Source organism: Rattus norvegicus, chromosome X (assembly GCF_021556685.1).
Source record: "Rattus norvegicus strain SHRSP/BbbUtx chromosome X, alternate assembly SHRSP_T2T, whole genome shotgun sequence".
Lineage (NCBI taxonomy): Eukaryota > Metazoa > Chordata > Mammalia > Rodentia > Muridae > Rattus > Rattus norvegicus.
In genome coordinates this window covers 34,468,038-34,495,080 of record NC_141554.1, presented here as the reverse complement: position 1 = coordinate 34,495,080, position 27,043 = coordinate 34,468,038, and the positions used below count along the sequence as shown (strand labels likewise).

At 39.9% G+C, this 27,043-nt stretch overlaps 1 protein-coding gene across 9 annotated transcripts; it reads right to left on the bottom strand.

Moving 5' to 3' along the window:
* Positions 1–146: 146 nt before the first annotated feature.
* On the bottom strand, positions 147–27,043 carry Tlr7 (toll-like receptor 7). 9 transcript variants are annotated; one of them, XM_087600169.1, is made up of 5 exons: positions 26,922–27,043; positions 26,485–26,584; positions 4,990–5,071; positions 4,613–4,796; positions 147–4,183 (listed from the first exon to the last, which is right to left on the bottom strand). In XM_087600169.1, the coding sequence occupies exon 5, from the start codon at positions 4,172–4,174 to the stop codon at positions 1,034–1,036; it is 3,141 nt and encodes a 1,046-aa protein (XP_087456295.1). In that variant the 5' UTR covers positions 4,175–4,183; positions 4,613–4,796; positions 4,990–5,071; positions 26,485–26,584; positions 26,922–27,043; the 3' UTR covers positions 147–1,033. The 9 variants fall into 9 exon arrangements, with proteins under 9 accessions (XP_087456295.1, XP_087456293.1, XP_087456298.1 ...); XM_087600167.1 differs by lacking the exon at positions 4,613–4,796 and having other exon boundaries at positions 26,886–27,043; XM_087600172.1 differs by lacking the exon at positions 4,990–5,071 and having other exon boundaries at positions 26,886–27,043.

Sequence of the window (27,043 nt, the reverse complement as noted above, 5' to 3'; positions counted from 1 at the left end):
ACACACATACACACACACACACGCGCGCGCGCGCGCGCGCACAAAAATCAAACAAAACCAAAACAAAAAAATCCAATAATTTCTCAATGTTATGCTCTCTTAAGCTCCTTGTCTTTCCCCCTTTTTTCAGAACTGAAATAAACATATGCAATTGTCATCCATTTATTTTCTTATCCCCAATATCACTGAATACATTTCCACCTCCTTTTGGGCTTACTATGAGTACCACCTAATATTGGGGCATTACAGTTACAGATGCCTAAAAATATTGGCACAAGTTCACAAACTAATATCAATTAATGAAGTTATTTTAAAGATCATTTTACTTTGGAAACAGTATTCTGGTTATGCACATAGAATATTTCAGCAGATGAATCATCATCAAATGCAAAGAACATACTTGGCTTGTGGGAATAATATTTTCATTTTCTCCACTTATAAGTTGATCATGTCCATGGATGACAAAATAAGTTTCCCTTTTTCCACAGAGAACCCATCAATGTACCCCAAGAAAATGAGTAAGAGGCACTGAAGCAGCTACTAACAGTACAGCAACTGTAACTGCTTTTCTAGTGTAGTGAATACTACATGATAGTGACACAATTTGCCGAGAAGTTCTCCGGGCTTTTATTTCATTGAACTCTGATACAGTTCAGTATCACAGGGATAGAACTTGCATAATTTTTAACCTAATACTGAAAATACTAGTACTTCTTAAGGGTAGATGTGTGCCTCTTCTCAATTGCATGCAGATAAATGAAAGTCTGTGTTTCCTCCTAGGCACCCCTCTTCATACAGCATTTCATAGTTGAGCTGGGGGAGATATTTAAATGTGCGTGGCAGCATGCAGAAAGAAGAAAGAAGTTATCGTCTATCAGTCTCCCCTTCCTAATTTCTTTGCCATATATTGATGGTTTCCCACTAATCTGAGCTATGGCAGCTGTTAGGAAAAATCCGACCTTCATTTATGGAAACCTTTATGAAAAAAATCAGATACCCAGGCATGTCCTAGGTGGTGACATTCTTCAGAGAGCTAGACTGTTTCCTTGAACATTTGACTATAAGCCACATGATTGTCTGTAGTCAGGGCATTTTTCAGGCACTGCCAGAAATATGGGTGAGCTTGTGGATTTGTAGGCCACTCAAGGACAGAACTGCTGCAGAGCCTCTTCCGGAGCTGAAGAAACTTAGACTTCTGAAGAGGCTTTTCCAAGAATATCAAGATAATCACATCCACCTTTTCATCCATAAGCCTCTGATGGGACAAATAAAACGCCATCTTAAAACTCTCAGTCTTCGCATATTTCTGTGTCATCACAAACACTGTCTTTCTGCTGAGCTGTATGCTCTGGGAAAGGTTTTCTAGAACTGGCTGCCCTGGTAGCCAGTCTCTTTCTTCTAGACACAAATTAAAGTGTTTTTCTCTTGGGTCTTCCAATTTAACCACCAGCTCCTGCAAAACCCATTCTGTCACAGCTGAGTTTTTAGTGTCATACACAATAAAAGCATCATAACAAGACTCCATTGATTGCAGATGTTGATAACCCTTTATCTTGGCTTTCCAGAAATAATAAATGTACCACATATCCCAGAAAAAGAGGTGACTTGTTGTCATAACTATCATAAGAAAGAGGACTGATGATATGGAAACTGAGAACAGAATCAGGTTTGTGAGATCTAATTCACATGTATATAGATCCAGAGATATGACACTTTGACCTTTGTGTGCGCCTGGACCTGCACAAGTCACATCAGTGGCCAGGTATGGAATAGTAACATCTGTATGATTAACCCACCAGACAAACCACACAGCATCACAGTTGCAAAGAAAGCGATTGTGATGTAAAAGCAACATGTTCAGATTGTTGAGGACGTTTTCTGGGAAGCTAGTCTTCTGAATGACCTGGATCTTATTTGAACTGATGTCTAGATAGCGCAATTGCAAAGCATCTTCTAGAAAATATTTTGTCAACTGCCTGATTTGATTATGATTAAGAATCAGTTTTGTGAGACTTTTGGAACAGTTGGCCAATCTCGCAGGGACAGTTGTCAGCTGGTTGTGGCTGAGGTCCAAATTTTTCAAATGCTTTAGTAACTGAAGTCTACCCCAAGAGAAAGATCTGAGTCCATTTTTGGCTAAGGAGAGAGTCGTTAGATTCGGTGGCATACCCTCAAAAACTCCAGGAGGCACGGAATTCAGGGAATTTCTGGAGATATCTAATTCCTCTAAGTTGAGCAGATTCTTGAAGAAGTCCAAGTATCTGTTATCACCATCTCTCCATAGAACATCTAAATGGTTGCCTCTGAATTCCAGAACACGAAGAGATTCACTTTCCATGGTCCTGCTGGCTGAAGTAGAGATGTCATTGTCATTCATCATGAGTTTCTCTAGATGCCGTAATTTCTTGGTAAAGTTTAGCATGTGAGTAATTCCTTCTGCTTGAAAATAGTGGCTGTTACTACTTAGATCCAGAATTTCCAGATTCTGGAGCTCTTCAAAGGCTGTTGAGTAGAGTAAATCAAGCCGGTTGTTGGAGAAGTCTAAGTACCGCAGCTCTCTCAAGGGCTGGAGTTCACTGCCATTAAGAGTTTGGCCAATGGCGTTTCCTGACAAATTGAGGCATTTCAGGAATGAAAGATGCTTAAAATCAGAGGGTTTAATAAAAAATATGTTATTTCTACTTAGGTCTAAGGTCTTCCCATATGTGTGGCAGTCTGCATTCAAAGGCAAAAAAGTAGGCGGCTCTTTGTTTTTGAACCTGCAGCTCCGTGCATATTCATCATATCGGAAATAGTGTAAGGCCTCAAGGACCTGGGGTCCGTGCCAGTCTACAGAAGTTTGGGCATTAGGACATAAACCAACTTCTCTTGACTCTTCTGAGGGGGATATCTTATTCACTGAAAGGTCTATGAATTTGAGGTTTTCAAACTGTTGGAATATGTTGAGGTCAGCAATTTTTATGAAGTTAGTGCCAAGGTCAAGAACTTCTAGATTGGAAAGGTTGTGCAATACAGAAAGGCTGGAGTCTTTCAGCTCTTTAAAGACATATCCCTTGATATACAGATTTTTCAACTTTGTCAATGAAGAGAGTGAGTGTGGTAAAGTAATAGATGCATGGTAGACCTGCAGCTCATAATTGAAAGACAGATCCAACTGGACAAGGTTGGGGAGAGAATTCAAAAATTTGGCTTCTTCAATTTCTCTGGCTAAGTAGTTTTGGGAGAGGTCTAGTTCCTGGAGGTTGCTCATGTTTTTAAACCATTCTGCAGGCACATGCTGAAGAGAGTTACTGTGTAGACGTAAAACTTTTAATTCTGTTAATGAATCAAAAGCATTGTCATGGATCTGTAAGGGAGAATTATTTTCACATGGTGTACATGGATATGGGACATTATAACATCGAGGGCAGTTTCCACTTAGGTCAAGAACTTGCAACTGGCTGAGCTTATTAAAATCATGTTCTTGGATTCTCTTAATGATGTTGTTATAAAGATAGAGTTCTAGCAAATTAGGTGGCAAAATGGTGGGGACAGCTGTGACATTGTTATCTTTTAGTGAGAGAACCTTTAAATTTTTCATAACTAGGAAAGCATCTTTTTCAATAGAATAGGAAACATTGCAAGGATTTCGATAATAACAGTTTTGGCCCAGGTAGAGTGATTCAATGTTGACTAGTTCTGATAGATTCTCCTTTGTGATGGAGAAGATATTGTTAGCCTCAAGGCTCAGAAGCTGTAAGCTTGATGGAAGATCCTGTGGTATCTCTAGAAGTTGATTTCCATCCAGGTAAAGGGATTTTAAGTCAGAGAGTCCACTAAAGCTTCCAGGTCTAATCTGTAGCCTCTTGGTGCACACATTGGCTTTGGACCCCAGTAGAATAGGTACACAGTTGCATCTTAAATCAAGCTCCTCCAGATGCTTCAGCCTATGGAAGGAGTCTGGAGAGATGCTTGGTATGTGGTTGATGGTAAGGGTAAGGTTGGTGGTATTAGTGGGAATACCCTCAGGTATTTCTGTCAAATGCTTGTCTGTGCAATCCACAATCACATGGGTGTTTGTGCTATCGAGAGAGACATCACAAGGTAGAGTTTTAGGATACCATCGAAACCCAAGGACTCTAGAAACTAAGATCATATTTAAAAAGATAAAACTTTGTCTCTTCAATGTCCACATTGGAAATACCTGAAAAATAAAAGACAGAACAGATTATTGTTATAAAATATATCAAGAAACAATTCAGAAGTCCCATTCACATCCTTTCTTTTGGTACATTATTAAAACTAAGCAACATGGGTCTTTTTTGTAAAGACAGCACCTCTGGCCCTGTGACTGTACTTGTCAACCACTGAAATTTTTGATAAATCGGTTTTATGTTTTGCTTTTATCATCTTAGCTTTCTAACTAAATTAAAGAATTTTTCTGTATATTTACCTCGGGTGAGTATGCATATGTGTGTGTGTGTGTGTGTGTGTGTGTGTGTGTGTGTGTGTGCACATACCATGATGTAATTGTGAAGGTCAGAAGACAATTTGTGATAGTGTTATCTCCTTCCACATTGTGGGTCCTAAAGATCAAACTCAGGTCATTAGTCTTGTCCACAAGTATACTTACTGTCTAAATCACTGTGTCTACTGCTGTGATGAAACACCATGACCACAGCACCTTAGAAAACAAAGCATTTGGTCTGGTTCTTGCCTTTATTTTTAGAGGGTTAGTTTATCATATCATGACAGGAAGCCTGGTAGCAGACAGGTAGGCATGACACTGGAGCAGTTGCTGAGAGCTCACATGTTATCTGCAAAATGCAGGCAGAGAAGGGATGAGAGTGGGATGGGCAAGGACTTTTGAAACCTTACTCCTACCCCTACTGGCACACCTCTTTCAACAAAGCCACACCTCCTAATCCTTCCCAAAAGTTCCACTAACTGGGAACTAAGTATTCAAACATGAGCCTATGGGGTCATTCTCATTCAAACCACCATACTTACCCAACTGAGCCATCTCCCTTGCTGCCCCAAACAGTTTTTAATATGCAGAAGCAGCATTGCATATTAGTTGTTGCATAGAGTGCTGTAACAGAGAGGCATCAAACTATGAAATTTGGGGATGAAGTTGAGGAATGCTAAAAATATAGATACTTGAGATGAATAATGCATTAATACTTCAGTATAATTAATGGTTTCTTGCTAAGCCTCCTTTGGAACACATGCAAAAATCTTTCATGATTGTTGAGCCCCATAATATTGTAAGGATAAAAATTAAAAAAAAATCTATTCTCCCTCTATTTAGAATTAAGGCGCAGATCAGCAATAGTAACTGGTTTTCTAAATGGCATTTGATTCTTAAACAATTGCTTATGCCATTCTGTACTCTGGGTCTTTCCTTGGATTGTTATTGGATGTCACTGTAGAAATCGCCTCTAAGATGATTTGTTGTGCTTTCCCCGCACACTGTGTTTTGTTAGGTTTCAGGATCTGAGACACCTAGTTGGAGGGAGAAACACAGATCAACCTTCAAAGGGTTTCTTAGAGCTGACAAAGCATCAAGATTTGAAGGAAAGCATTATCTTGCTTGGGTAGAGAGGAGCCTGATTTTGAAGGTTTTCGGTGACAGAGTGAGAAGATAGGAACGTGTTGTACCATTGGAAAATAAGTGCAAGACTGAATGATATTGCCATATTAGATTAGAAACACCTTTCTTTTTCTTTTGGAAAAAAGAGGATATTTTTCTTAGGAGAATGTTTGAAAATTCTCAAGGACATTTTTGGACAAAGAACTTTTGGAAGAACAATGGGTCTAGTTAGTAGGGGATGTATCTGGAAGTCACTTTTCCTTTTCCGGTCTGTTAGCCAGACTCCATTTAGGGCTTTGCTACTGGAAGAGCCCATTACCAGGAATCTCCCATCTCCAGGAAGATGAAGAGGGGAGAACTGTGAGGGGAGAAAGGATGTAGCTGGGTGTGGCCTGCCAGCATTTCCACAGTGACTAGGCTGATCCAGAAAGAGGCTATACCTCGAAGGTGTGACTTCTAACACATTTCTATTTTATAGCATTGGAAAGGTGTGAATAGCATAACTATGGCATTGCCTGGGTGAGCCAGTCTCACATTAGACGCACAGCTGGTATAATGGATGATAACAGGACTGAAGAAGACCATATTTAATCACTGTGCTAAGGCTAAACTGAAGAAGCTTGCGAGCAAAATGTGATATATGTCATAAAGGCAATACCTGTAAGCATCTAAGTTTAGCATAGAAGGTTTACAAGTATGCTAAGTGGGAGACACTGAAGAGCTCTGTTTATCTATTGGCACCAACACAGGGGGAGTTAAAGCATGAGCTTGCTCTTGGGTTTCAGGAGTCTGTTAGGAGTTTCCTCCAGAATCCTCTTTTAGTTTCACTAGTACTTGTACTGGTATGATGCAGTCCCCCCCTTTTTTATGGCAGACTTTTAGTCCAACTACTGATTTTGTCCTGGCATTGACTGAGTCTTAGAGACAGTCTAATTATTAATGTTATCTAATAAACCAAATGTTTGCATCCCTTAATTCTTCTAATGGGGGGTAAGCAAGCCACAAAATTTTCTCCAACTTTCTCTTCCCTAGCACAGGATCAGAGATTCTCAACTTGTGGGTCACAGGCTTTTATGGGTTCATGTATTGGATGTCCTGCATAGCAGATATTTACACTACCATTCATAGCAGCAGCAAAGGTACAGTTTTAAAGTAGCTACAAGGTAACTTGATGGATGGGAGTCAGCACAACACAAGAACCTGTATGAAAGAATCTCAGCATTAGAAAAGCTGAGAACCACTGCACAAGATCGCTCTTAAGAATCTCATGGGGCTTTTTAGTTGTAATGATGGTGGTGACATGGTGTTTTTTTATTTGTTTGTTTTGTTTTTACTGATCTTTACCTAGCTAAAGTTTATGCCAAATGATGATTGCCCCATTCTCTCTTACTGCCCTCTATTCTCCCATCCCATTCATTGCAAGTCTGCAGAGATGGCTTCACTACACCATCATGAGGACTGGACTTCAGGAGAAATGCTGATCCTTGGAGCTCACCTTGGACCAGCCAGTCAGTCTAGCCAATCCATGAGTTCTGAATTTAACAAAAAGACCTTCTTTCAATAAATAATATGGGGAGTAATAGAGAAAGACAATGCTGACCTCTGGCCATGACATGCACAGAAAAACATGTGGGCCTGTTCATGGACAAGTACACATGCATATGCACACACACATGCACAGGCACATTCACATGCACACATATTTAGTGAGTCTGAAGGAGCTCCTTCATGGCCCTTTTTAATATTCTTTTTGCTTTCCCACTTTTTGAGTTCTTTTTTTATATTTTATGCCTAGGGGTGTTTTGTCCGCATACGTGTCTATAATACCATTATTTCTGCAAAAACTGGAGAGAGACAACAATTGTGCATCACCATATAGGGCCTGGGAACTAAACCTGGGTCCTCTGGAAGAACAGCCAATGCTCTTAACCACTAAGCTATCTCTTCAGTCCATGCTTTCCCAGTTTTCTTGACACAATATCAGCTGTGACTATGCCAAAACTTTGTCCCTTGGATCTCATGCTTCTAACCCACATTATCCAAGAAGCTTTCTAACCTTCCATCATTATCCTTCTACAGAGTGTTTTAAATGGTTTTATTTTCTATAATATTAATTTAAGATTTTATTTTGAAGCCAAATCTTGCCTTTATAGATTAAACTTCTTTAAGATTTCTAGAGAGAGGGGGGAAGGAAGAAAGGAGGGAGGGAGGGAAAGACAGAAAGAGAGAGAGAGAGAGAGAGAGAGAGAGAGAGAGAGAGAGAGAGAGAGAGAGAGATCTGTGTGTTTCTCTGTGTGAATTCCATGTCTGTCTAGGTGGCTTCAGAGGCCCGAAGAAGGCATCAGACACCCTGGAGCTGTTTCAAGCAGGGGCGAACCTATTGACACGAATGCTCGGTAATGGTGCCCTGCCCCTTGAAAGAGCAAAAATCTGAGACATTTTTTCCAGCTTCACTTAAAGTACTTTCCCCTATCATGTTAGCCAACCAGAATCTTCCTTATTCTTTAAATAGTATCTTATTGCATACTTTGAGAATATATAGTGTGCTTTAATCCCCCTCCGTCCTTCTGATATCCACCCTCTTCCCTCGCCTCCCTAACTGTGCAACTTTGAGTCTCTTCTTCTTTTTCTCTTCACTGAGTCTGGTTTGTGTTGCCTGACTATTCATGGTAGTCGAGCCCAGGAGTGTGATCAATCTATCAGAGGCCATATTATTAAAGAAAGCTGCCTCTCCTTTTCCCAGCAGCTATCAAATGCCAATCACTCCTCAGCTAGTGGTAGATTCCATGCCTACCTCCCCTTTCTGTGGTTGGATTTTGTGTCATGAGCTTACTTAAGTCTTGCACATGCTGTTATAACTACTATAAATTTATATGCACATCACCCCTGTTATGTCTGAGAAACTGTTTCCTTGATGTCATCCTCTACCACAGGCATATATCGAAAGGACTCAACGTATCTTACTACTCAGCTGTGTGCATTGTCATCTTAGTCACAATGGCCAGGAAATGAACATCTATACAATGAAATACTATTTGGCTGCAAAGAAAATGTAAGGAAAGAATTTTGTAGGTACATGGGTGAACCTAGAAAGGTTACAGTGAGTGACATAATCCAGATGCAGAATGTCAAAGGCCACTCGTTCTCTCTCATCTGAAGGTCATAGCTCGAAATCTTCAGGTGTGAGTACACAACACAGAGAAATCACAGAAACTAAAATTATAAAGGGACATAGCTGGGAGTGGGTGGGAGGAAATTAGCAAGATACAGGTGATATAAAGTGACAAATGGAATAATGGGGAGGGGACTCCAATGTGGATGGTAGGAGAGAGGTCAGTACAGAATACATTGTGTAAATTATATATATTATATATGTATGTATATAATATATGTATACATATATAAATATATACAGACAGATATATATACATCTTTTAAAAAGTTAAGTCACTTGGGTTGACAATGCTCCCATAAGCAAAAAAAAAAAAATTCCACTACCACACAAAATTCTTTTTCTAAATGCTGGCCAGAATTGTCCAATAAGTTATTGAAGTCATCCTTAGTTACCCTTCAGAGGTTTAAGGGGACACTATTGCTGAAGACATCACAGACTTAGGGGACATGGCTCAGATGACTGCAGCTGGATTTGCCAGGAAAGTCTCCTTTCTAAAATCTAGCTTCCATGGGACCAGGAAATACTATGCAAATTTCCAAGGAGGGGGAACAAACATCTCTACCCAGCTGTGATGCCTAGGAAGCACGACAGTGAGCAGCATGGCAAGATATGCATAAAAGGTGCAATAAATGGCATCACCTATTAGTGGCCACCAGGAGTTGTCCAATGAGACTTACTGCCCAATCAATGAGAGGGAAATCGTGTTTGGTGCTGGAAACCCAGCCAGCTTTCCAGGGATAGTGGAGTCATGAATCTTAGAAAAGAATCTACTACTTTGTTTGACCAGCACAATCTCTTACTCTATTCTAAATCATATCCTTATATCCTTAAATATCAGATGAGTTTAACTATCATCTTTCTTCACAGCAAACTGAAACTATCACAGAATACCAAAACAGGACACAATGCAGAGAGCAACTGGTCCCAGGGAACCCAGCCCAAACTGATACATCTGCATGGCAGCTCCAGCATCTGTAGCTCAAGGAACCCTTCAGAAGAGGGGACAGAAAGGATGTGAAAGTCAGCGTACTGGGAAGTCTGCTGCGAAATAGTCTCCAGTAAAAATGATTACATACAAAACAGCCAGAATAATGGCGGTATCAATGTCCATGTTAACATGGAAGAGGGAACATCTCATATGCTTTGCCTAACCCAAAAATTCTATAGGCAACTATTTATTACTGGGAGAATGAGAAATATCCTATCCTGGGATGAGCCCCCCTATTGGTTGTTTAATGAAAAGTCATCCGCCTTCAAATCAGATACACACAAACAACAAAAATGGACTCAACAGGATGTGCATATGTATATTTATATATACACGTACACAACAACAAATATAGTCAAAGAGAAAGTAGTTGCCAGCTTGAGAGTGGAAGAGCGTGGGAAGGGTTTGAGGGAAAGTAGCTGGGAGGGGCTGAGGTGAAGAAAGGAGGGGGAGAGTAATATAGGCTCAGTGCAATTAAATAGATTTTGAAAAAAAGAAAACACTCTAAGGAAATTTAATCATAGATAAATGAAGTCAGAATTTAACTAGTGGTGGGCCGACGTTTAATAACCATCACCACCACCACCACCCACCGCCACATCTACCTCATTTGTTGTCTTAATAGTATTTTCAATTTCCTTTTAAAATATTTATGTTTGTTTACATGCAAGAGTTCATCCCAAGTGCAGCACAAAGGTACAGTGTCAACAGAGGTCAGGTGGTATTGGACCTCTGGAAGTGGCATTACAGACAGTTGAGGGCTGCTGCCATATGGATGCTGGGTTCTGAACCCTGGTCCTCTGGAAGAGCTGAAAACTCTTAACTGCGGAGTCATTTTTCCAGCCGAGAATATGTAATTTCAATTGTGTAAATATTGCCACCTGGCCAATTTTGATGTCATGGGTGAACAGTTGGGGAGAGGTGCATAGAATTTCTTCTGCGATCCAGTATTTGTAGACTCTAGCATGTCACTGGGCTTAACTTATCCAGACTATGACTGTGAAATGTACCATTTTGCACACTGACATACTACAAATTCAAAGGCAAATTTAATCAGAAGGCCTTTCCCCTCTCATTTCTCAATTCTCTCTAGCAGCTGCCCACTTTTCTCCTAGTCTACTACTATCTTCCTTTTGCAATTAGTCATTTGCTCTCATGTGAACTCTGCAATGGCTGCCAACCTCATCTTCCTGCTTTCCCTATTCTCTAGGATTCATTTGTCAAGCAGCAACAGAGCATTCAACATGAACCTGATGAACTAGAGTCATTTCTACTTACCCATTGAATAAAATACAAAGTCTTTTCGTTGTTTACATTGTGCGTGGCCTTGCTCTAGTTGCCTTCCCTGACCTTAACCCCCCCCCCCACTTTCCCCACATGCCCACCATCTGGCCTGCTTTCTGTTCCACATTCAAGCCAAGCTAATAACCATGTCCTTCTTGCCACCTGCTGTTTCCTCTTCCTGACATCGTCTTTCTCCTCTTCCTGTGGGGAGGTCATTTCTACCTCTTCAGTATCTGCTTGAGTGACATATTTTCAGGGATTGAGGGCTTCCCTGACCAACAACCTATTACCTCCCAGGTCATAATAATGATACATATAGTACTAGTAAAGTTAGTACTTAGCATATATAAGACAGTATCTAAGTGTTTCGAGTTTTACAATGTCAGCTAAGTTTTCAATCTTTTATTCAAAGTCACTGAGAGTAGAAAAATTTTGAAAGTTTAAAGACTTCAGAAAGTAACATGAATACACCTAGTATTGCATGATACTTATTGGGTCCCAGGAGCAGCAATTTCTAATTCAAAGCAAACGTTGGTGTAACAGTTTTCTGTTCTGGGTGGGATTTAAACAAACAAATATCAAGTAGCTTTTTGGTTTAGGTCAATACCCTCCTTCACATGCATTTGGTTGTGTCACATTACTATCAACTGGGTTAGTAGGAAACAATTTGACATTTCAAACTGCAGACCTATAGTATCTCTATTTTATGGATAAATCAACCAAGAAACAGAGAAGAGTCTATGCTCTGTATCAGACTTAATGGCACTTAGCACAGTGAGATTTTCTTGCACTTCACTAGTGCTCCACTGTGTTGCTAAATACACAAGTGAAACAATGAACACATCATTAAATGAATGAATATCAAAGTAAATAAACATGTTTAAAAACATATCTCCTGGTGTTAGAAACATGGCCCAGTGACTGGCTCCTCTACCAGAGGATTCAGGTTTGATTCCCAGTATCCACATGACAACTCCCAGTTGTCTGTAACTCTCGTTCTGGTATTCCTGCACTCTCCTCTGAACTGAGTGGGTATTGCCCACACATGGTACACAGACATACATGGAGACAAAAATTACTTGTACATGAAATAAAAAATAGAGGAAAGGGATCTTCTTAGGGAAGCTCTTCAGGCTATCCCCATTCTCAACATATATTTCCTTTTATCTCTTTTATCTGCCCAAAGCTTCCTTATGGATAAGGGTTAAGAGGTTCCGCTTTCAAAATGCCCAGTTGAAATCCATCCTTTCATGTCCTATGGTACAGGAAAGGAGGATTCTATGTGGACCTGCAGAAGGGATTACTGGATTATGAACAAGAGGAACTGGTTGGCTCCTAGTCCTAGTTTGCTTGTTTACTACCTCTCTCTGAGCCAGATCCTTTGCTTAGGAGACCTCCCACAGGAAATGACAGACATAGAAAAATGTAGTACACATATGTATCCAGTCTACATCCCATGACTGATGGACATGACATGGTCCATGACAACAGACACAAACTATGCTGTGATCTAATTCTTCCTTAGCTAGTGATTGCACCAAGTACTCAGAGAAAAAATATGAGCAAATATCAGAATGCTGCTTTATTAATTACTTAAAAAAATCCCAACTGGGGCAACTGAAGGGAGGATGGCTCTATTTTGGCTTACGATGCCAGCAGATGTCAGTTTATCACAGTACTGAATGCATCTGTGTCCATGTTGATTGGAGTATGAGGCCACTTGTCACACTGTGTCTGCAGGCAGCAAATAGAGGGGACAACAAGTGGGACTGTGGTCTACAAAATCTCAAAGCTCACCTCGTAGGTGAGCAAGCAAGAATACTTTCTCCAGCAAGACTCTGCCTCTTCATGGTTGTATAAACTTCAAAACAGCACCAGTAGCTAGAGATCAAGTATTTCAACTAACGAACTTGAGATGCACAATTCATACCCAAAATCTGATATCCATTTAGTCACATGCATTCTTTCACTGGTGGTTATGTATTAGTTGCATAAAAAATGCATAGTCTGTGTACTTAAGGACCCCGAAATATAACAGGTGGGGGAAACCATATAAATCTAAAATACAATGTAAAACTCCAATAGCTTTTCCAAACAAAATGGTCACCCTTTTATTAGATCTAGTTTAAATATATACCATCCTTGTTCTGTAGATTAATTTTCATACTGTCAATTATTTCAATTACTCTTAGAGTCTGAAGACATCGTTCTCTAATTTTCCTCATCCGACAGTGACAAAAATCTATATTTTTTACACTGAGCAAATATCTCTTTCAAAACTGATTGTACTCCTGTGTGCTATTGCAGATAAATGTGACCATGTGACTAAGCTCTTATAAACAGGATGTGAGAGGAAGGCAGGCACTCAACTTGTGAAATCTCTTAAGCAGTGAAGATATTCCTCTTCTTTTATATGTGCTTCCACGGGACTTCTTTTAATATGAACACTCTTTCTAGGAGCTGTTTTCGATGGCACAAATGAGGAAAATGTGTTTGGGGTTGCGCAGCAACAGACTGAATGATTCAGAACACGGAAACCCTTCCTTTTTGTGATCTCCTTAAGTAGAGCTGATACAATGGCCCTGAGTTACTGATTTCTGGATATTTATGAGAACTTAAAACACTGTTATGCTAAACCTGTTCATTGAATTATCTTTGCACACGTGAAAACCTCATTTTCAACTATGAAGTTTACAAATGGGTTGTCAAACATGAGAAAGCTTAAATTGTATGATGTTGATTTTGTCAGGCTACAGGCAAGAAAGACTCAGATATTGGAGGCTGTAAAGCTGGTGGCTAGCTTTGTGCTGTCATGATATGGACATTTAATAGAAGAGCAGTCTGTGCTGTGCTGAAAGGACGATGATGTGCCAAGCAAGCTTACTTTTTTCGGAAATGGTTCAGCAGTGTTCACAAAGACAGTGTGTGCTGGACACCCCTTCCTGTGGTTTAGCAGTCTTATGAGTCAAATGAACTAAAAGAGAAGTCAGCTAGTCTTGAAGAGGGCTGGAAAGAAATAGAGCTTTGTGCAGAGAGATTTTGTCTGTCTGCAGCCCAGAGTGCAAAGTTGATTAAGACTCTCCTTAATTTGAAAAAGCCACAAACAAAAGCAGACATAATAGGTAGAGGAAGTAGCGCCTTAGAGGAAATGGCCCTCTGCCCACATGCATTGTGTTCGAGTGTTTTCCATTAAGCATTTGCTAGGAGACAATGAAAAACAGTTCAGGACAGAAATCTGATTAAGAATTCTGTCTTCCCTTTGACTCACACAGCCTCAGGACTGATGATACGTTTGAGAGAGGAACACAAGATACAGAAAAGAAAGGACATGGAGTCCTTAGGCTGCAAATGATCTGGAACTGCTCTAATGTGATAGCCACAAGTCACTTTGTGACTATGCCATTTTAAGTTGATTAAAATTCAGTTGCATCGTCACACTAACTGTAGTTGAAGTACCTCCAAAGCCCTTCCAGACTTATGGCCACTGTATTCAAGGACATGGATTCAAGACATCTTCATCAGAAGGTTCTGTGGGACATTGATCTAGATCTGGAGTTGACAAACTTTTTACAAAAAAATCCAATATATTTTTGTGACTTCTGAATCAGCCTAGGGTATATAGTGTAAGACCTTGTCTCAAAGGAACAAATGCAAGAATAATACTTGGCAATATTATTATTATGGAGGTACTTAAATAACCACGTAGCACATAACAGATCAGAATTACAAGGTCCAGTGATGATAAAAAACAAAAACAGGGTGAACCTATGAGTCCTAATCTGCAGGCCCCTAGATCAATTTTAGATAAACTCTTCGGTTGTGCATGGCATTAACTCTAAGCACATTTAAATCCAACTTCACAAAGGATGAGAAGAAACTGGATCTGTGGCAAAACCTGTAAATCTATTTATGGGGCTGATTTCAAAATGACAGCCACAATTCTTCTCAATTCCAAGCAGTGGATTCATTTCTGAGAAAGCACATGGACGCAAACATGCTGTAAGGTGTAGAAGGTGGGACCCAGGTAACCAAGGCCCAGCTCTCGCTCTCCTAGCTGCTCATTCCACTTTTCCTCTCTCCCCATATTGGCCAGGAAACAAACACATTTAAAACCCCAAAATGTGTTTTGTCTTTATATCTACTCCATTTTTACGATGCCAAGGGAAGATTTGCTAAGGGAACCAAAGTGTTAGACTTTAAAAAGAAAAACCCTCCAGAAACCCTACATTCTATTTTCATAACTAGTAAAATTCTTGCCCTGAACATCAGATTTTTTGTGTGTGGGGGGTGGTGACCCAATGTGTTTTGTTAGGGTTGCATATAGCTTGGGTAAGGGGTTATTAATAAGAGCATGAGCAACTTAAGAGTTTCACTGAGGAAAAGGTCTCTCCTTCCCTCCAGCGACTAATAAGTTCCTATCTATCCCCATGGTAGGAGGTAGGGCTCATGAACCCATTCTGTCTCCAGGAGGGAATATTTATTGGCCTAAGTTTGTACAGATTGAAGATCAGATTCTATCAAGGGTTCAAGGAGAGACTAAGAAGGAGTTGGGCCTCTAAAGGAAGGGGTTGATGTGTAGCTCAGAAGTGTCACCAGAAGGACACGGAAGTGGTTCTTCATTAGGACTCTATCATTATCCTTGCTTCTAGCTGTATCTCCAATGAGAGCACAGAGTTCATCTGTGTCATCTGGGAACAGATACAGCCAAAAGAAGGTTACCAGCACACATGTCCTATGATCAATGAATGAGCTAAGGCAGAACTGAGCCTTAGAAGATTGTAAAACATTTGAAACTTCTCTAGCTTTCCCACAAAGGCTGCATAGCAAGCCTCGTACTTGGAGATACCCGTGAAGTTTGCACTGAGACTCCTGCCAGTAGGAAGCTGAACTGCCCTGTGAAAGTTGGGCTCTGAGCGAGCAGCTGAGGGCCAGAAATGCACTGTCTGGGCAGAGCCTTTCTAAATTTGTTATTGAAGGGAAAGCATGCCTTTCTGAGGCTGCCCAATTCAAAAGATTGACTGGAAAGTATGGTTTATAAAAATAGAAAAATATCCCTTTATTCTGTTAGAATGTTCCCTGTTTAAAAAACACTGGGATGTTCTTGTTTAAAGTTTAACAATATGTTAATTTCAATTAACAATTTTAAAATGTAAAGCTCTCTCTCTCTCTCTCTCTCTCTCTCGTGTGTGTGTGTGTGTGTGTGTGTGTGTGTGTGTGTGTGTGTGTGTGTATTACAAATCATCCACATTATTTTGTTTTACTTGATTTGGGGAGGAGGAAACGATGAACGCCTAAAGACATGCTTCTTTCAGTAATTTGATTTATAAAATGCTGTAGTACCCTGTGACATAGGCCTGGCTTTGATAATGAATCAAAGCTAATTACACATGCAAATGTACTGGGTAAATTTGGATGCTTAATTACTGAAGTAATTATGGTCAAAATGGAAATGTGCAATTTTCTATGCACAGGTGTTTCTATTCTCTCAGTAAATCACCTCATTTGCTAAAATGGAAAATGCAGAATTCATGTGGAGCAGCCATGAATCATTTGTATGTGTATATACACTCTCTGTCTAATGGCTGCCTTTTATTCTTAGTGTGTGGCAGTTGTTAACATAGGCATACCATTTGGATAACATCACTAACTCTTCACACTGAAGTTGAAATGGCACATAAATATGTTTGTTTTACTGAGGGAGAAGTGCAGAACCGAGAGGCCATTGCAACCTAAGATGCAAATTCAGTTATGATTGATGGCCTGTACATTGCCTCATGGAGTCACAGTAAACAAACTCAGTACAACTTGTGTTTGCATTTTTTTTTGCTAATTTCCTTTTGGATTAAACGACTCCTGGTACTCTAATGACTTTTGGCTTGTTCCATTTAATATTGTTTGGGGTAGAAGTGAGTGAGACATTTTTATAAGTAGAATTTATAAGTATTAGAAAAGTATTCATGTCAGGTAAGTGCAGTGCTGTAAGCTTGGAAGGTAGATGTAGACAGCAAGTTCGAGGCCAGCCAAGCAAACTGAGCAAGACCCTGTTTCAAAACAGAATGCAAAGCAGAAAGCTATGGCTATGGGGCTGTAGGAGAGCTTGCCTAGTAAGATCGAGGATCTGGGTTCAGTCCTTGGTATCATAAAGGTATTAAAACAAAAATTATAGAGAGTGTTTTTACGTTTTAGATAAGGCTGGGTTGAAGAGGGAAAAGAATAGAAATTTTTCATAGCTTTGATGTTTCTTAAGAACTTCATCCTCATCAGAGAAAGGACTGGAAGAGCTTGAAGGGGCTTGAGACCCCATAGGAACAACAATGTCAAGCAACCAGAGCTTCCAGGGACTAAGCCACTACCTAAAGACTATACATGGACTGACCCTGGACTCTGACCTCATAGGTAGCAATGAATAGCCTAGTAAGAGCACCAGTGGAAGGGGAAGCCCTGGGTCCTGCTAAGACTGAACCCCCAGTGAATGTGATAGTTGGGGGGAGGGCAGTAATGGGGGGAGGATGGGGAGGGGAACACCCATATAGAAGGGGGGGAGGGGTTAGGGGGATGTTGGCCTGGAAACCGGGAAAGGGAATAACACTCGAAATGTAAATAAGAAATACTCAAATTAATAAAGAAAAGAAAAAGAACTTCATCTCTGCCTAGAACTGCTGCCTTAGGTATTTTATGAATTTATAAGTTCAAAATCACTTTCTTAGAAGGGCTCTTTATAATAAAGTCATCACCCAACAAATCCTACTGGTAATCTGCTGCTAGACACCATTGGAAGAGAGCAAATGAGTCAGGTCCTCATTCCTACCTAATTAGGAAGTAAAGGAATCCATTACCGTCTTGCCCAAAGCCTATCTGTTTTTATTCTTTCTTTCCTTTTTAAAAAAATACAGTAATGATCCATAATAATAGGTTTCATTATGATGTTTTATAAATTACATAATTGCTTTTATGATTTTTACCTAACTTCTCTTATTCCCAGCGATTCACTAGTCCTTCTAATGCCATGCCTATTTATGTGTGGATGGAGAGAGCTGGCTATATCTTGGGAACAGAATTCTCTCTGCCTCAGGAAAATCCATGTGATGGAAAAATCAAAGGACAGGGGACGACAGGCCTGCATGCACTGCTGCTTGGCTACCCTTCAAACAGAAGCGAGAACAAACAAGTCTTCAAAATCTCAACAACCTCACCATTCAGTTACATATTTGTGAAATTGTAATTGTTTTTTATTTTTGAGAATCTCGTACATGTTTACAACAAACCATGATCATATCCATTCCTAGTTCCCTCCTTCAACTCTATCATATCTCTTGCAACACGGTCCCCTTCCAATTTACTACTTTTTTTTTTACAATCCACTGTCCAGTTAGTGTTACCTACATGTGCACAGTGCCAGAATATGCTCTGTTAACTGCTGTGGGAGGAAATACCTCAATGATCTGATCTAGCACTGTATTCCACATGTCACAACCCCAACCATCCATGCAAGATATACAATAGTGGTACAACTGTTATACAATACAAAAACTGTTTTCTGATTGGATTGAGACCTGTTCCACATGAGGTAATTTTATGCCTGGTACTATAATCAGGGTCTAAAGCCCATGGTTTCAATGGTTAAAATCCTTAGTGTAGAAGATGCTATTTTTATTTTCCTAAATGGCCATGCTGCCAAAGTGCCTTGTGAATGTTTTTGTTTCTACTCTTAGACGGGCACTGTTCTTTACTTAGGTTAGAGAAGCTTCTGTTTACAGTGGGAAGTAATGAATTCAGAGGTGCATACTTAGTCAAAGTGGTGAGAACAGACAAGAGATGCATAGCTTTAGTGGAAGGACTCAACTTCGAACTCAGACCCAAATCCTCCTGATTATAATACCACCATGAGATTCCCACTCATGTTCACGAGCATAGATATATGACTCGTGACTGGAAGCCACAATTACCAAACTATACCCAAACCTCATGCTTTGCAAATTTTTAATCTTCCTAACATTGCTCATGAGTGAGGCATGGCTGTAATCTGAGGCGCGAGGAGGAGATGCATGCCAGTGTGAACTGGTGAATGGTGAAGAAGTTGAAGTGACAAGTTTCAGGACAGGTGAGACTTCTACTCATGTTAATTTGTCCTAGGAGTTAACACCTTGTGAATGGGAAGTCAACCAATCATTCTCCATTGTACTTACTCTGGGACTGTTGAGCTCATTGAAACCTATCTGCCAGTAACTGTCCTCAGCTTGGCAGGGGGTGGTGGGTGTTCGTATCCCTCCAGAACTTCAGGCCCCTTCAGGTAATTGCTGTTTCAAGGTTATCTAGTCTAAGCAGGGACTGTAGATGTGGCTTGGTGGTAGAGCACAAGCCTAGTTATGTTTAAGGGCCTGAGAGTTTACTTTCCAGCACTACAAAGGGAAGGAAGAAAAGGAAGAAAGAAAGAAAGAAAGAAAGAAAGAAAGAAAGAAAGAAAGAAAGAATGAATGAATGAAAGAAAAGAAAAGAAAAGAAAAACTTTAAAGCACCATAATAACTTCTTATGGATTATATGGAGTTATGAACTAATCTAACCTCAAAAAAATTGATCAAGCCATCCATATACACATAGGAAACTCTTCATCAGTTTTATTCACTGCTCTGATATAAGAACGAAATAAATTAAATAGCTATCAATTTATTAGCATGTTTAAAAATAGGAAACCACTAGTAATGGAGTATCAAATATTCTTTTAATTGCATGTGGGAGAGGTACAGATTTTGCTATTGAAACGCTTACAAGATCTGAAAGTAAAAAAAAAAAAAAAATACTCCAGCCCTCAGTAGTCTGAGGCCAAAGGATGAAGTCTGTGACAGTTATGGAGACCTTGTCTTCAAAAAGGAGTAGATTTTAAAGGTAGCATCGGAATGACTCTAACATATGATTAGTTTATGACACATAGGGTAACATGTATTTTATTTTCAGAGAAAAATGTGGAAGACTTCAAAGGTCACATCAATTTTTCTAAGCAGTGGTAAAAAAGTATCCTTTACTACAGAGAACTCTCTCCCTCTCCCTCTCCCTCTCCCTCCCCTCTCCCTCCCCCTCCCCGCTCTTTGTGTGTGTGTGTGTGTGTGTGTGTGTGTGTGTGTGTGTGTGTGTGTGTGTGCGCGCGCGCACATACTATGCTATGGTATATGTGTGGTAGTAAGAAACAACAGCTTTTTAGAGTCAGTTCTCTCCTTCTACCTTCACAAGGATCCTAGGGGTGGGACTCAGGTTGCCCTGCTTGCTTAGCAAAGAGCTTCAGATCTGCTGAGCCATTTAACTGGATCAAGAAGACTTATAATTTCACTTTGGATTTTCTTTACCAGAATGTATTATTGTTACTGCTGCTGTTGTTTTTATTGCAAAAGAACTATTAAAACTCAACAATAGCTGTGTAGGAAATAAAAAAATAGACAAATTGTTTGTATGTCACAGTTTGAGACAGTCTCATTCTGGAGCTTAGACTTGCTTCGAAATAACTATATAGTCCAGACTGATCTCAAATTCTTGGTAAACATCATGTCTCAGACTCTTGAAGCAACAAGCATTTACTGATACCCTCCAAGAGCTCTTCTTGGGGTTTGGGATATAATGGTCATCAAGACAGGTATGTTTTACTCTTCTGGAAATGAAGTTTTCAAGACACAAAAAAATATACTTGTCCCAGGTTACACTGGAAGTTAGATGATAAGTTTTGTGGTTACACGCTATAGTAAAGCAGATCAGGAATGTGGTAGCAGAGATTTGACCACAAATATAGTGGTCTAGACAGACAACATTGAAATTTGATGTTTAAATCAATATTTGTGAAAAGAAACTGTCCATGTGGCTGTTCAAAAGAAAAGCATTCCAGACCGAAGGAAGCACCTTGTGCAAGCATCCCAAAGTACAGACATTGTGGAATAGTCATGAAATGGTCAAAGGAGGAGTGGAAGGAAATAGAAGATAAAGTCAGAGAGGGAGCTCAAGCATGCAGGTACATGCCTACCTGTTGTGAGTGAGATGCAGAATTACTGCCTGCTTTCCAGCTGACTGCAAGCAGATCTTTATCTTTTAGAGTGGCGAGAAGAACAGAAGATAAAGAGCAAATGGGCAAATCTGGAGATCAGTGAGAGGCTGTTAAGGGAAAGCAAAAGACCAAGATGGCAGTAGTGGAAGTAATGGGGACTAGCTGCCTATCAGAGGCACTTTGAAGGTGCCATGATTTCAAAGTTCCTGGAGGAATATAAGGAGAGGCTTTGAGTAGCACATGGATTTATTGATTTATAGGGATTTCCTGTTAAGAACAAAGTCATGGCCTGTAGTATTTCTCTTTCCCACACCCTTTCTCCCCTCTTTCTCGCCACTTTGGAGTCTGGTAAAAAGCTCCCCTCTACTACAGCTGTCCTATTCCAGAGATCTCAAGGAGAAAGATGCCTAAGGAGCCCTCAGTGCTTTGGACACCAGACTGTCAAGGCTCCCAAGTGACGTGATCCACAATCTCTGAGTGCCACTGTAGGAGAAAGTCGGTGTGAGAATTGCCCAGACAAACCCAGGCAACCCCTGACCTATGGCAGGAAGTAGTATAGAATTGTCACTGTTTGAAGACTTTATATTTGGAGGTGTTCTATGGCTCAGTGATAATAGAATAGAATCAGACAGGACCTGTGGGTGAGGATGCCCTAAATAGGTACACAAAGGGGATATGTTGCAGAACGTTCTTCTAATTACTTTGTTCTCTTAGTGAAATAGGAGCTAAGGTAATTAGCTAAGAGTGATAAGACAGGAGATGAGGTGCTCAGGGTTTGGAGAGAGAGGAGAAAAGGAGAGAACATAGAGTTATTCAACAGACCATGAGTTGAACAGAGGAGGAGGTATACTGTAACAACTTGGGGCATTAAGGACAACCTAACTTCAACAAAACTGACATTTTGTATATTAAACCCCATTCCATATTACGTATTACATGTGCATGCATACATAAACACACACACATTTGCACAGTTTTTATGGTGCAATTATTTTCAGAAACTATGACAGAATCAGCGTAGAATCCATGCTGAGACTGATGAGTCTTTACTTTTTGTCTTCCCCCTTCCCTCCCACCCTCGGACTTCCCTCTCTCCCTCTTTCTTTCTCTATCTCCCCTTTTACTTTTTTTTAACCCACCCTCTCAATCAACTTATGAAAAAGGCAGCACAGGGGATACCCTCTAGGCCCCAGACTTCAGAATATGGGGCACCCTCAGATACTTCTGTAACCTTCTTTCAAATTCCCAAAACAGAACAAATCTAAGTTGCCTGTGTCCAAATCAAGGGTTGGAATTCTCTTGCAGGGAGGCATGGAGAAAGCAGGGCAAGTGAGGGAGCAAAGGAGGGACGGAGTTCAGTGAAGGAATCCTCTAGGGAATTTATAATCCTCCTGGAGCTGAATGGGCCTGGGTGATCCAGAGGTGATAGAAGCCTGGCTGGAGAAGAGCAGAGAGGCACATGGAAGAAGGGAGGAGTGAGTAGACCTTGTTGGAAGCGCTTGGATTTCAACTGGACCTTTGGCTTAATTGATAACACTAAATGGTCTGTTATGGAATCTGTCATAAGTAAATCGCTCAAGTGGCCCAAGTGTTATGAATAGGGAAGTTGCTCTTTATAGACTAAAACCTTACTAGAAATTTCATTAACAGATTTATGACTAAATAGCTTCTTTTCACAAATTTTGAAATATTTCTGATCATATGCTAGTCTCTGCAACATGTAGAGCCATGGGTAACAAACTCCCATTGCATTACAAAAAGGAAAGGCCAAGGCCGAGGACATAAGCAACTTTTTAAAAAGCACACTATTTTGTGAAAAATAAACCATAGACTTTCTATCATTTCAGCTTCAGTTTTGAAACTAAAAGAATAAAATAATGTACACCCTTAAATAGGTGTTCTTTCATTACTATGTATGACAGTCACCAAGGACCACAAGACATTAAACTGTATGTGACCTTTGACGTTGCATCTCTTTAATTTCCATAAACCATAGAGTGGAAAACTGTTTCTGCAAAGAGCATTTTAGATTCTGTAAGTGGTACAGCTTTAGTGAACATTCAATTCATTGACTAGTTGACCTGATGGTCCAAAAGCAGCTGTAGACGACAAACAAGAGCACTATTTTGTGAGCCTGGAAATTAGAATTTAACATTACAGTATAATGGATTGGTAATTTCCTCACTGATATGTTTCAACTACTTATTTACTTTTTGTTTAGCAGCTCTGAGGGTTGAACCTAAGGCCTTGCACATGCCTTGAAATACATTCATTTCTAGTGAAAATCCTCCAAGCATCCTCACATGAACAACCCAAACTCAGCCATATACATTTTTTGTGAAATTACATGATAGAAATAATCTATTTTTGGGTTTCAAGGTGGCTACCTGGTTAATTTGGAATGATAACTTTTAATTCCATGAACTTCTAATTTTTAAAACAATCATATTTAATTTATGTAGTAAATACCTTATTGCCCCATTATTTAGCCATGAAAAGCAGTATCTGTACTTAACATATTTCACTTTTAAAACTAACTGCTTAGCCACTGCAAACAGTTTGGTAGCTTTTTTCTTCTAATATTGATTGATGTCCCATCTATTTCATATGGTCAGGATCATGTTAGTAATAGCCAGCACTTTGACAGAGGGGAGATTTGGTTATAAAACTTAGTCTGCCATGCAAGAACCTGGTTTTCAGATATCGCTTTACCTATAACTAACTGGGCAGCTAAATCAGTTATCATGGTAGCTAAAGAGATGGCTGGGATTTTAAGAGATCTTACTGCAGAGTTCCTTCCCCAGCACCCATACCAGATACCTCACAACTACCTCTAACTCCAGTCCCTGTGGCTCCCACAGGATGTTTTTGCTTGAACAGGCACCTGCATGCTCATAGTACACATAGACTCAGACAGGCACACACAGCCACACACACAGCCACACACAGCCACACACAGCCAAACACATCGGTACACCCAGAGACATACACAGAGACATACATAGACTCTGCAACCTGCAGAGCCATGGGTAACAAACTCCCATTGCATTACAAAAAGGAAAGGCCAAGGCCAAGGATGTAAGCAACTTTTTAAAAAGCACACTATTTATGTGAATTAACTAACTATTATTTCACATAAATTAATAATGCTTAAATAAAATAGATCTGTAAAATGGTTACATTCAGGGCTGTTTTGAAAAATTAAGGTATATAACACATTATTTGTATAAACCATAACTATAAATTATCCAGTGTTTAGTAGGCATCTAGAACTTATCTAGTGTTTGCATTAAAAACATCAGAAAATAAACCACCCTTACTGTCCCCTAACCTTGCATTTCATTAAATTAAAATTACATTGTATCTTCTTAAATCATTCAACACTCTGTTTTCAAAATATGACTTGATGGCTCTATAACATTCCATTTAGTAATTTCCCACAGTGGTAAAATCTTTTCCTCTGGTGAGACATGTTGCCTTTGTCTTGTTGTGTATCCCATTTTGGCAAATAGTTCACCACCTACAAGAAACTCTTAAACTAGAGTGTCTAGAAATGGAATTTCCAGATTAAAGCATATGATGAGACTATTGGCAAGACTGGATATTTTGTCTTTATTTTTGGACCACTTGTACTTCCTATGAAATTGCTTTTAGGGGTTTTCACATCCAAGTACACAGACTTCCCCTTAGTTTAGGCCTCTAGTAATTGTTTTGAAAATTGTTTTTATGATTTTTCATGTAAAAGTACAGCAATTTTCCCTTAGTTTGTAGAATGATATCACAACAAAGCTAACATTTGTTGAGTGCCACTGGGTGAAAGTGCATGTCAAGCTTGGTCTTGGAGAACAGAGCAATCTTCAAGAGTCCAATCTTCAAGAGGCCCAGCTTCAAGATGTGGGTTACAAGGACCATATCCTCTCTTTAACCTCTCAAGCCTCAATTTCTTTATCTGTGCTTCAGACCAGCTTTGAGGCCAAAATGGATGCACGAGCCTTGACTTACAGTAAGTGGCCAATGAATTGAACTCTCCTTTTCACCATCATCCTAGCATACCACCCTTAGACGGGCAAAGACAGATGTGGGCATGTGCATGCATTAAAATAGACATCATCTGAGTTTCTAGGAAATGAAACTCAAAGCACTTCCCTCCTTTGTAGTAGTGTGGTCTCATGGGTAATGCATCATTAGACCTTAGACATTAAGCTTGGGGCCAACAAGATGATCTGGAAATTACAATGTGCTGCTAATTCAACTCTTTTCTTGGATTTAGTTTGGGTGAAAAAAAAATCATTTCAGAAGAAACTTTTTCTGATTTGGTTTTGGCCTACCTAATTAACACTTGCAAAGGTTTTGAACAAGGTACAGAGCTTCACTGTGTCTCTGTAAGATGACCAAGAAGAGATCAAAATGCTCATGTGGTCAAGAAAGTGAATTGCAGAAGACTGAGCTGAAATGTATATAGTCTCTCAGCTTGGCATGGCAGAACCAGCTTGACTGAATTTCAGTCAGGCTGTTGAAAGCCCTAAGCCTTGGTATGGGTGCATTGTGCCTTCTTTGTTTTGCTTAGCTTAAGAAGTGATCTTGCTAGGATTTTATTAAAAACCCTACCTGGGTTTATTACAACATCCCCCACTTCCAACCTCCCTACATCTTCCATGCCTTAGCCCCCACTGAATGTGAGCATTCTCATTCCCTTTTCCTCCAGGAAATGCTGCCCCATCCCACCCAGCCTTCTTCAAGAATTCTGCCAGTCCACTTTATCTGGAACCCCAACATATCTGAAGAGTCCTCTTAGTAATTTTCCATCCACTGACTGTCACCCACTCTTTCCTTTAAATCCCATCGTTTCTGATGGTGTTAGGAATTGAGTCCAAGTGTATCCTGAGGCCTCTGCCTGGATATGCTCATCCTGAAAACCCCATTTCATCTAATTGTAAAATTCTGAGCATTTTTGACAGTAGTAGATCAAGGGATACCCCAAATCCAGGTTCTCCATGTCTCCTGGCTGCATTCTTTCTGTACAGTCACTCAGATAGCAACATGTGGTAGAAAAAGCATTAAATCACTTCGGGGACCTGCATGGCTTTAAACTTCAGACTGGAGAATTTTTAAAAAAAAAATTGAAATTCTCAATTCAAAAATCTACTCTTGCTCACTACAGTATGTATTTAGCTTGTAGGAAGTTGGGCAGAGCAAACAATGACTAATCTCAAATTATGAAATACTACATAGATTCATTTTGGTTATGAAACATCACAAAGCAGCTTCTCCTAGGAAACAATACTCTGGGCTTGGGACTCGGGGACTCCACTCAAGTGTTCTGCTGCTAAGCTACATCTCCATTCCTCAACAATTCCTAAATGTTTCTCTTGTTAACTGATTGCAGCTCTTAGCAGGAAGATTACCAATGATAAATGCAGGCTCCATAAATTGTTCTTACCATTTTCAGTTTTCTTTTCAAACTGGAATCAAGAAGTTTGGTGGAGGAGAACAGAGCTTGAGATAGACCAGGATCAGACGGAGAAGGGATCCAATGGCATCTGGAGTGAAAAACAGAGATCCAATGTGACACTTGAAAGGCAGTAAAGACACACTGGCAACATTGTTTTACAAGTGTGCTGTTGAGAATACATATAGTATTTATTTCATTAAAGATAGATACAAGAAAGACAGACTCCAGGGAACCCTTTCCAACCTTACTGAAAGTCTGTCTTGGAGGAATTGACATTTTAGACTACAACATTATTTTCTTAAAATTCTAAAACATTCTTTTTGGCATATAATTTAGATTCCTTCTCTTTGCATCCCCACTCCCTTGCAACAGCACATATATCTACTTACTGAAATTATCCCAATGTGTCCCAAAGCTTAAAATACCTTTCTTGAAGGCACGGAGTAATTCTCTATGTGGAGTCCTCTGAAACAGAGAGAAGGCAACAGAAAACCCAGACTTGCAGAGCCTTTGAGCTGCATGCCTTGGGGTTTCCAAATTTGAAATT

Excerpts from the sequence above, each read along its gene's own strand:
- Tlr7 (XM_087600167.1), bottom strand. The coding sequence starts at position 5,046 with ATGCTGCTTCTGCATATTAAAAACTGTTTGGGGCAGCAAGGGAGATGG. Across the intron at positions 4,184-4,989 it reads AAGGGAGATGGCTCAGTTGG|GTATTTCCAATGTGGACATT; the intron begins GTAAGTATGGTG and ends TTTATTTTTCAG.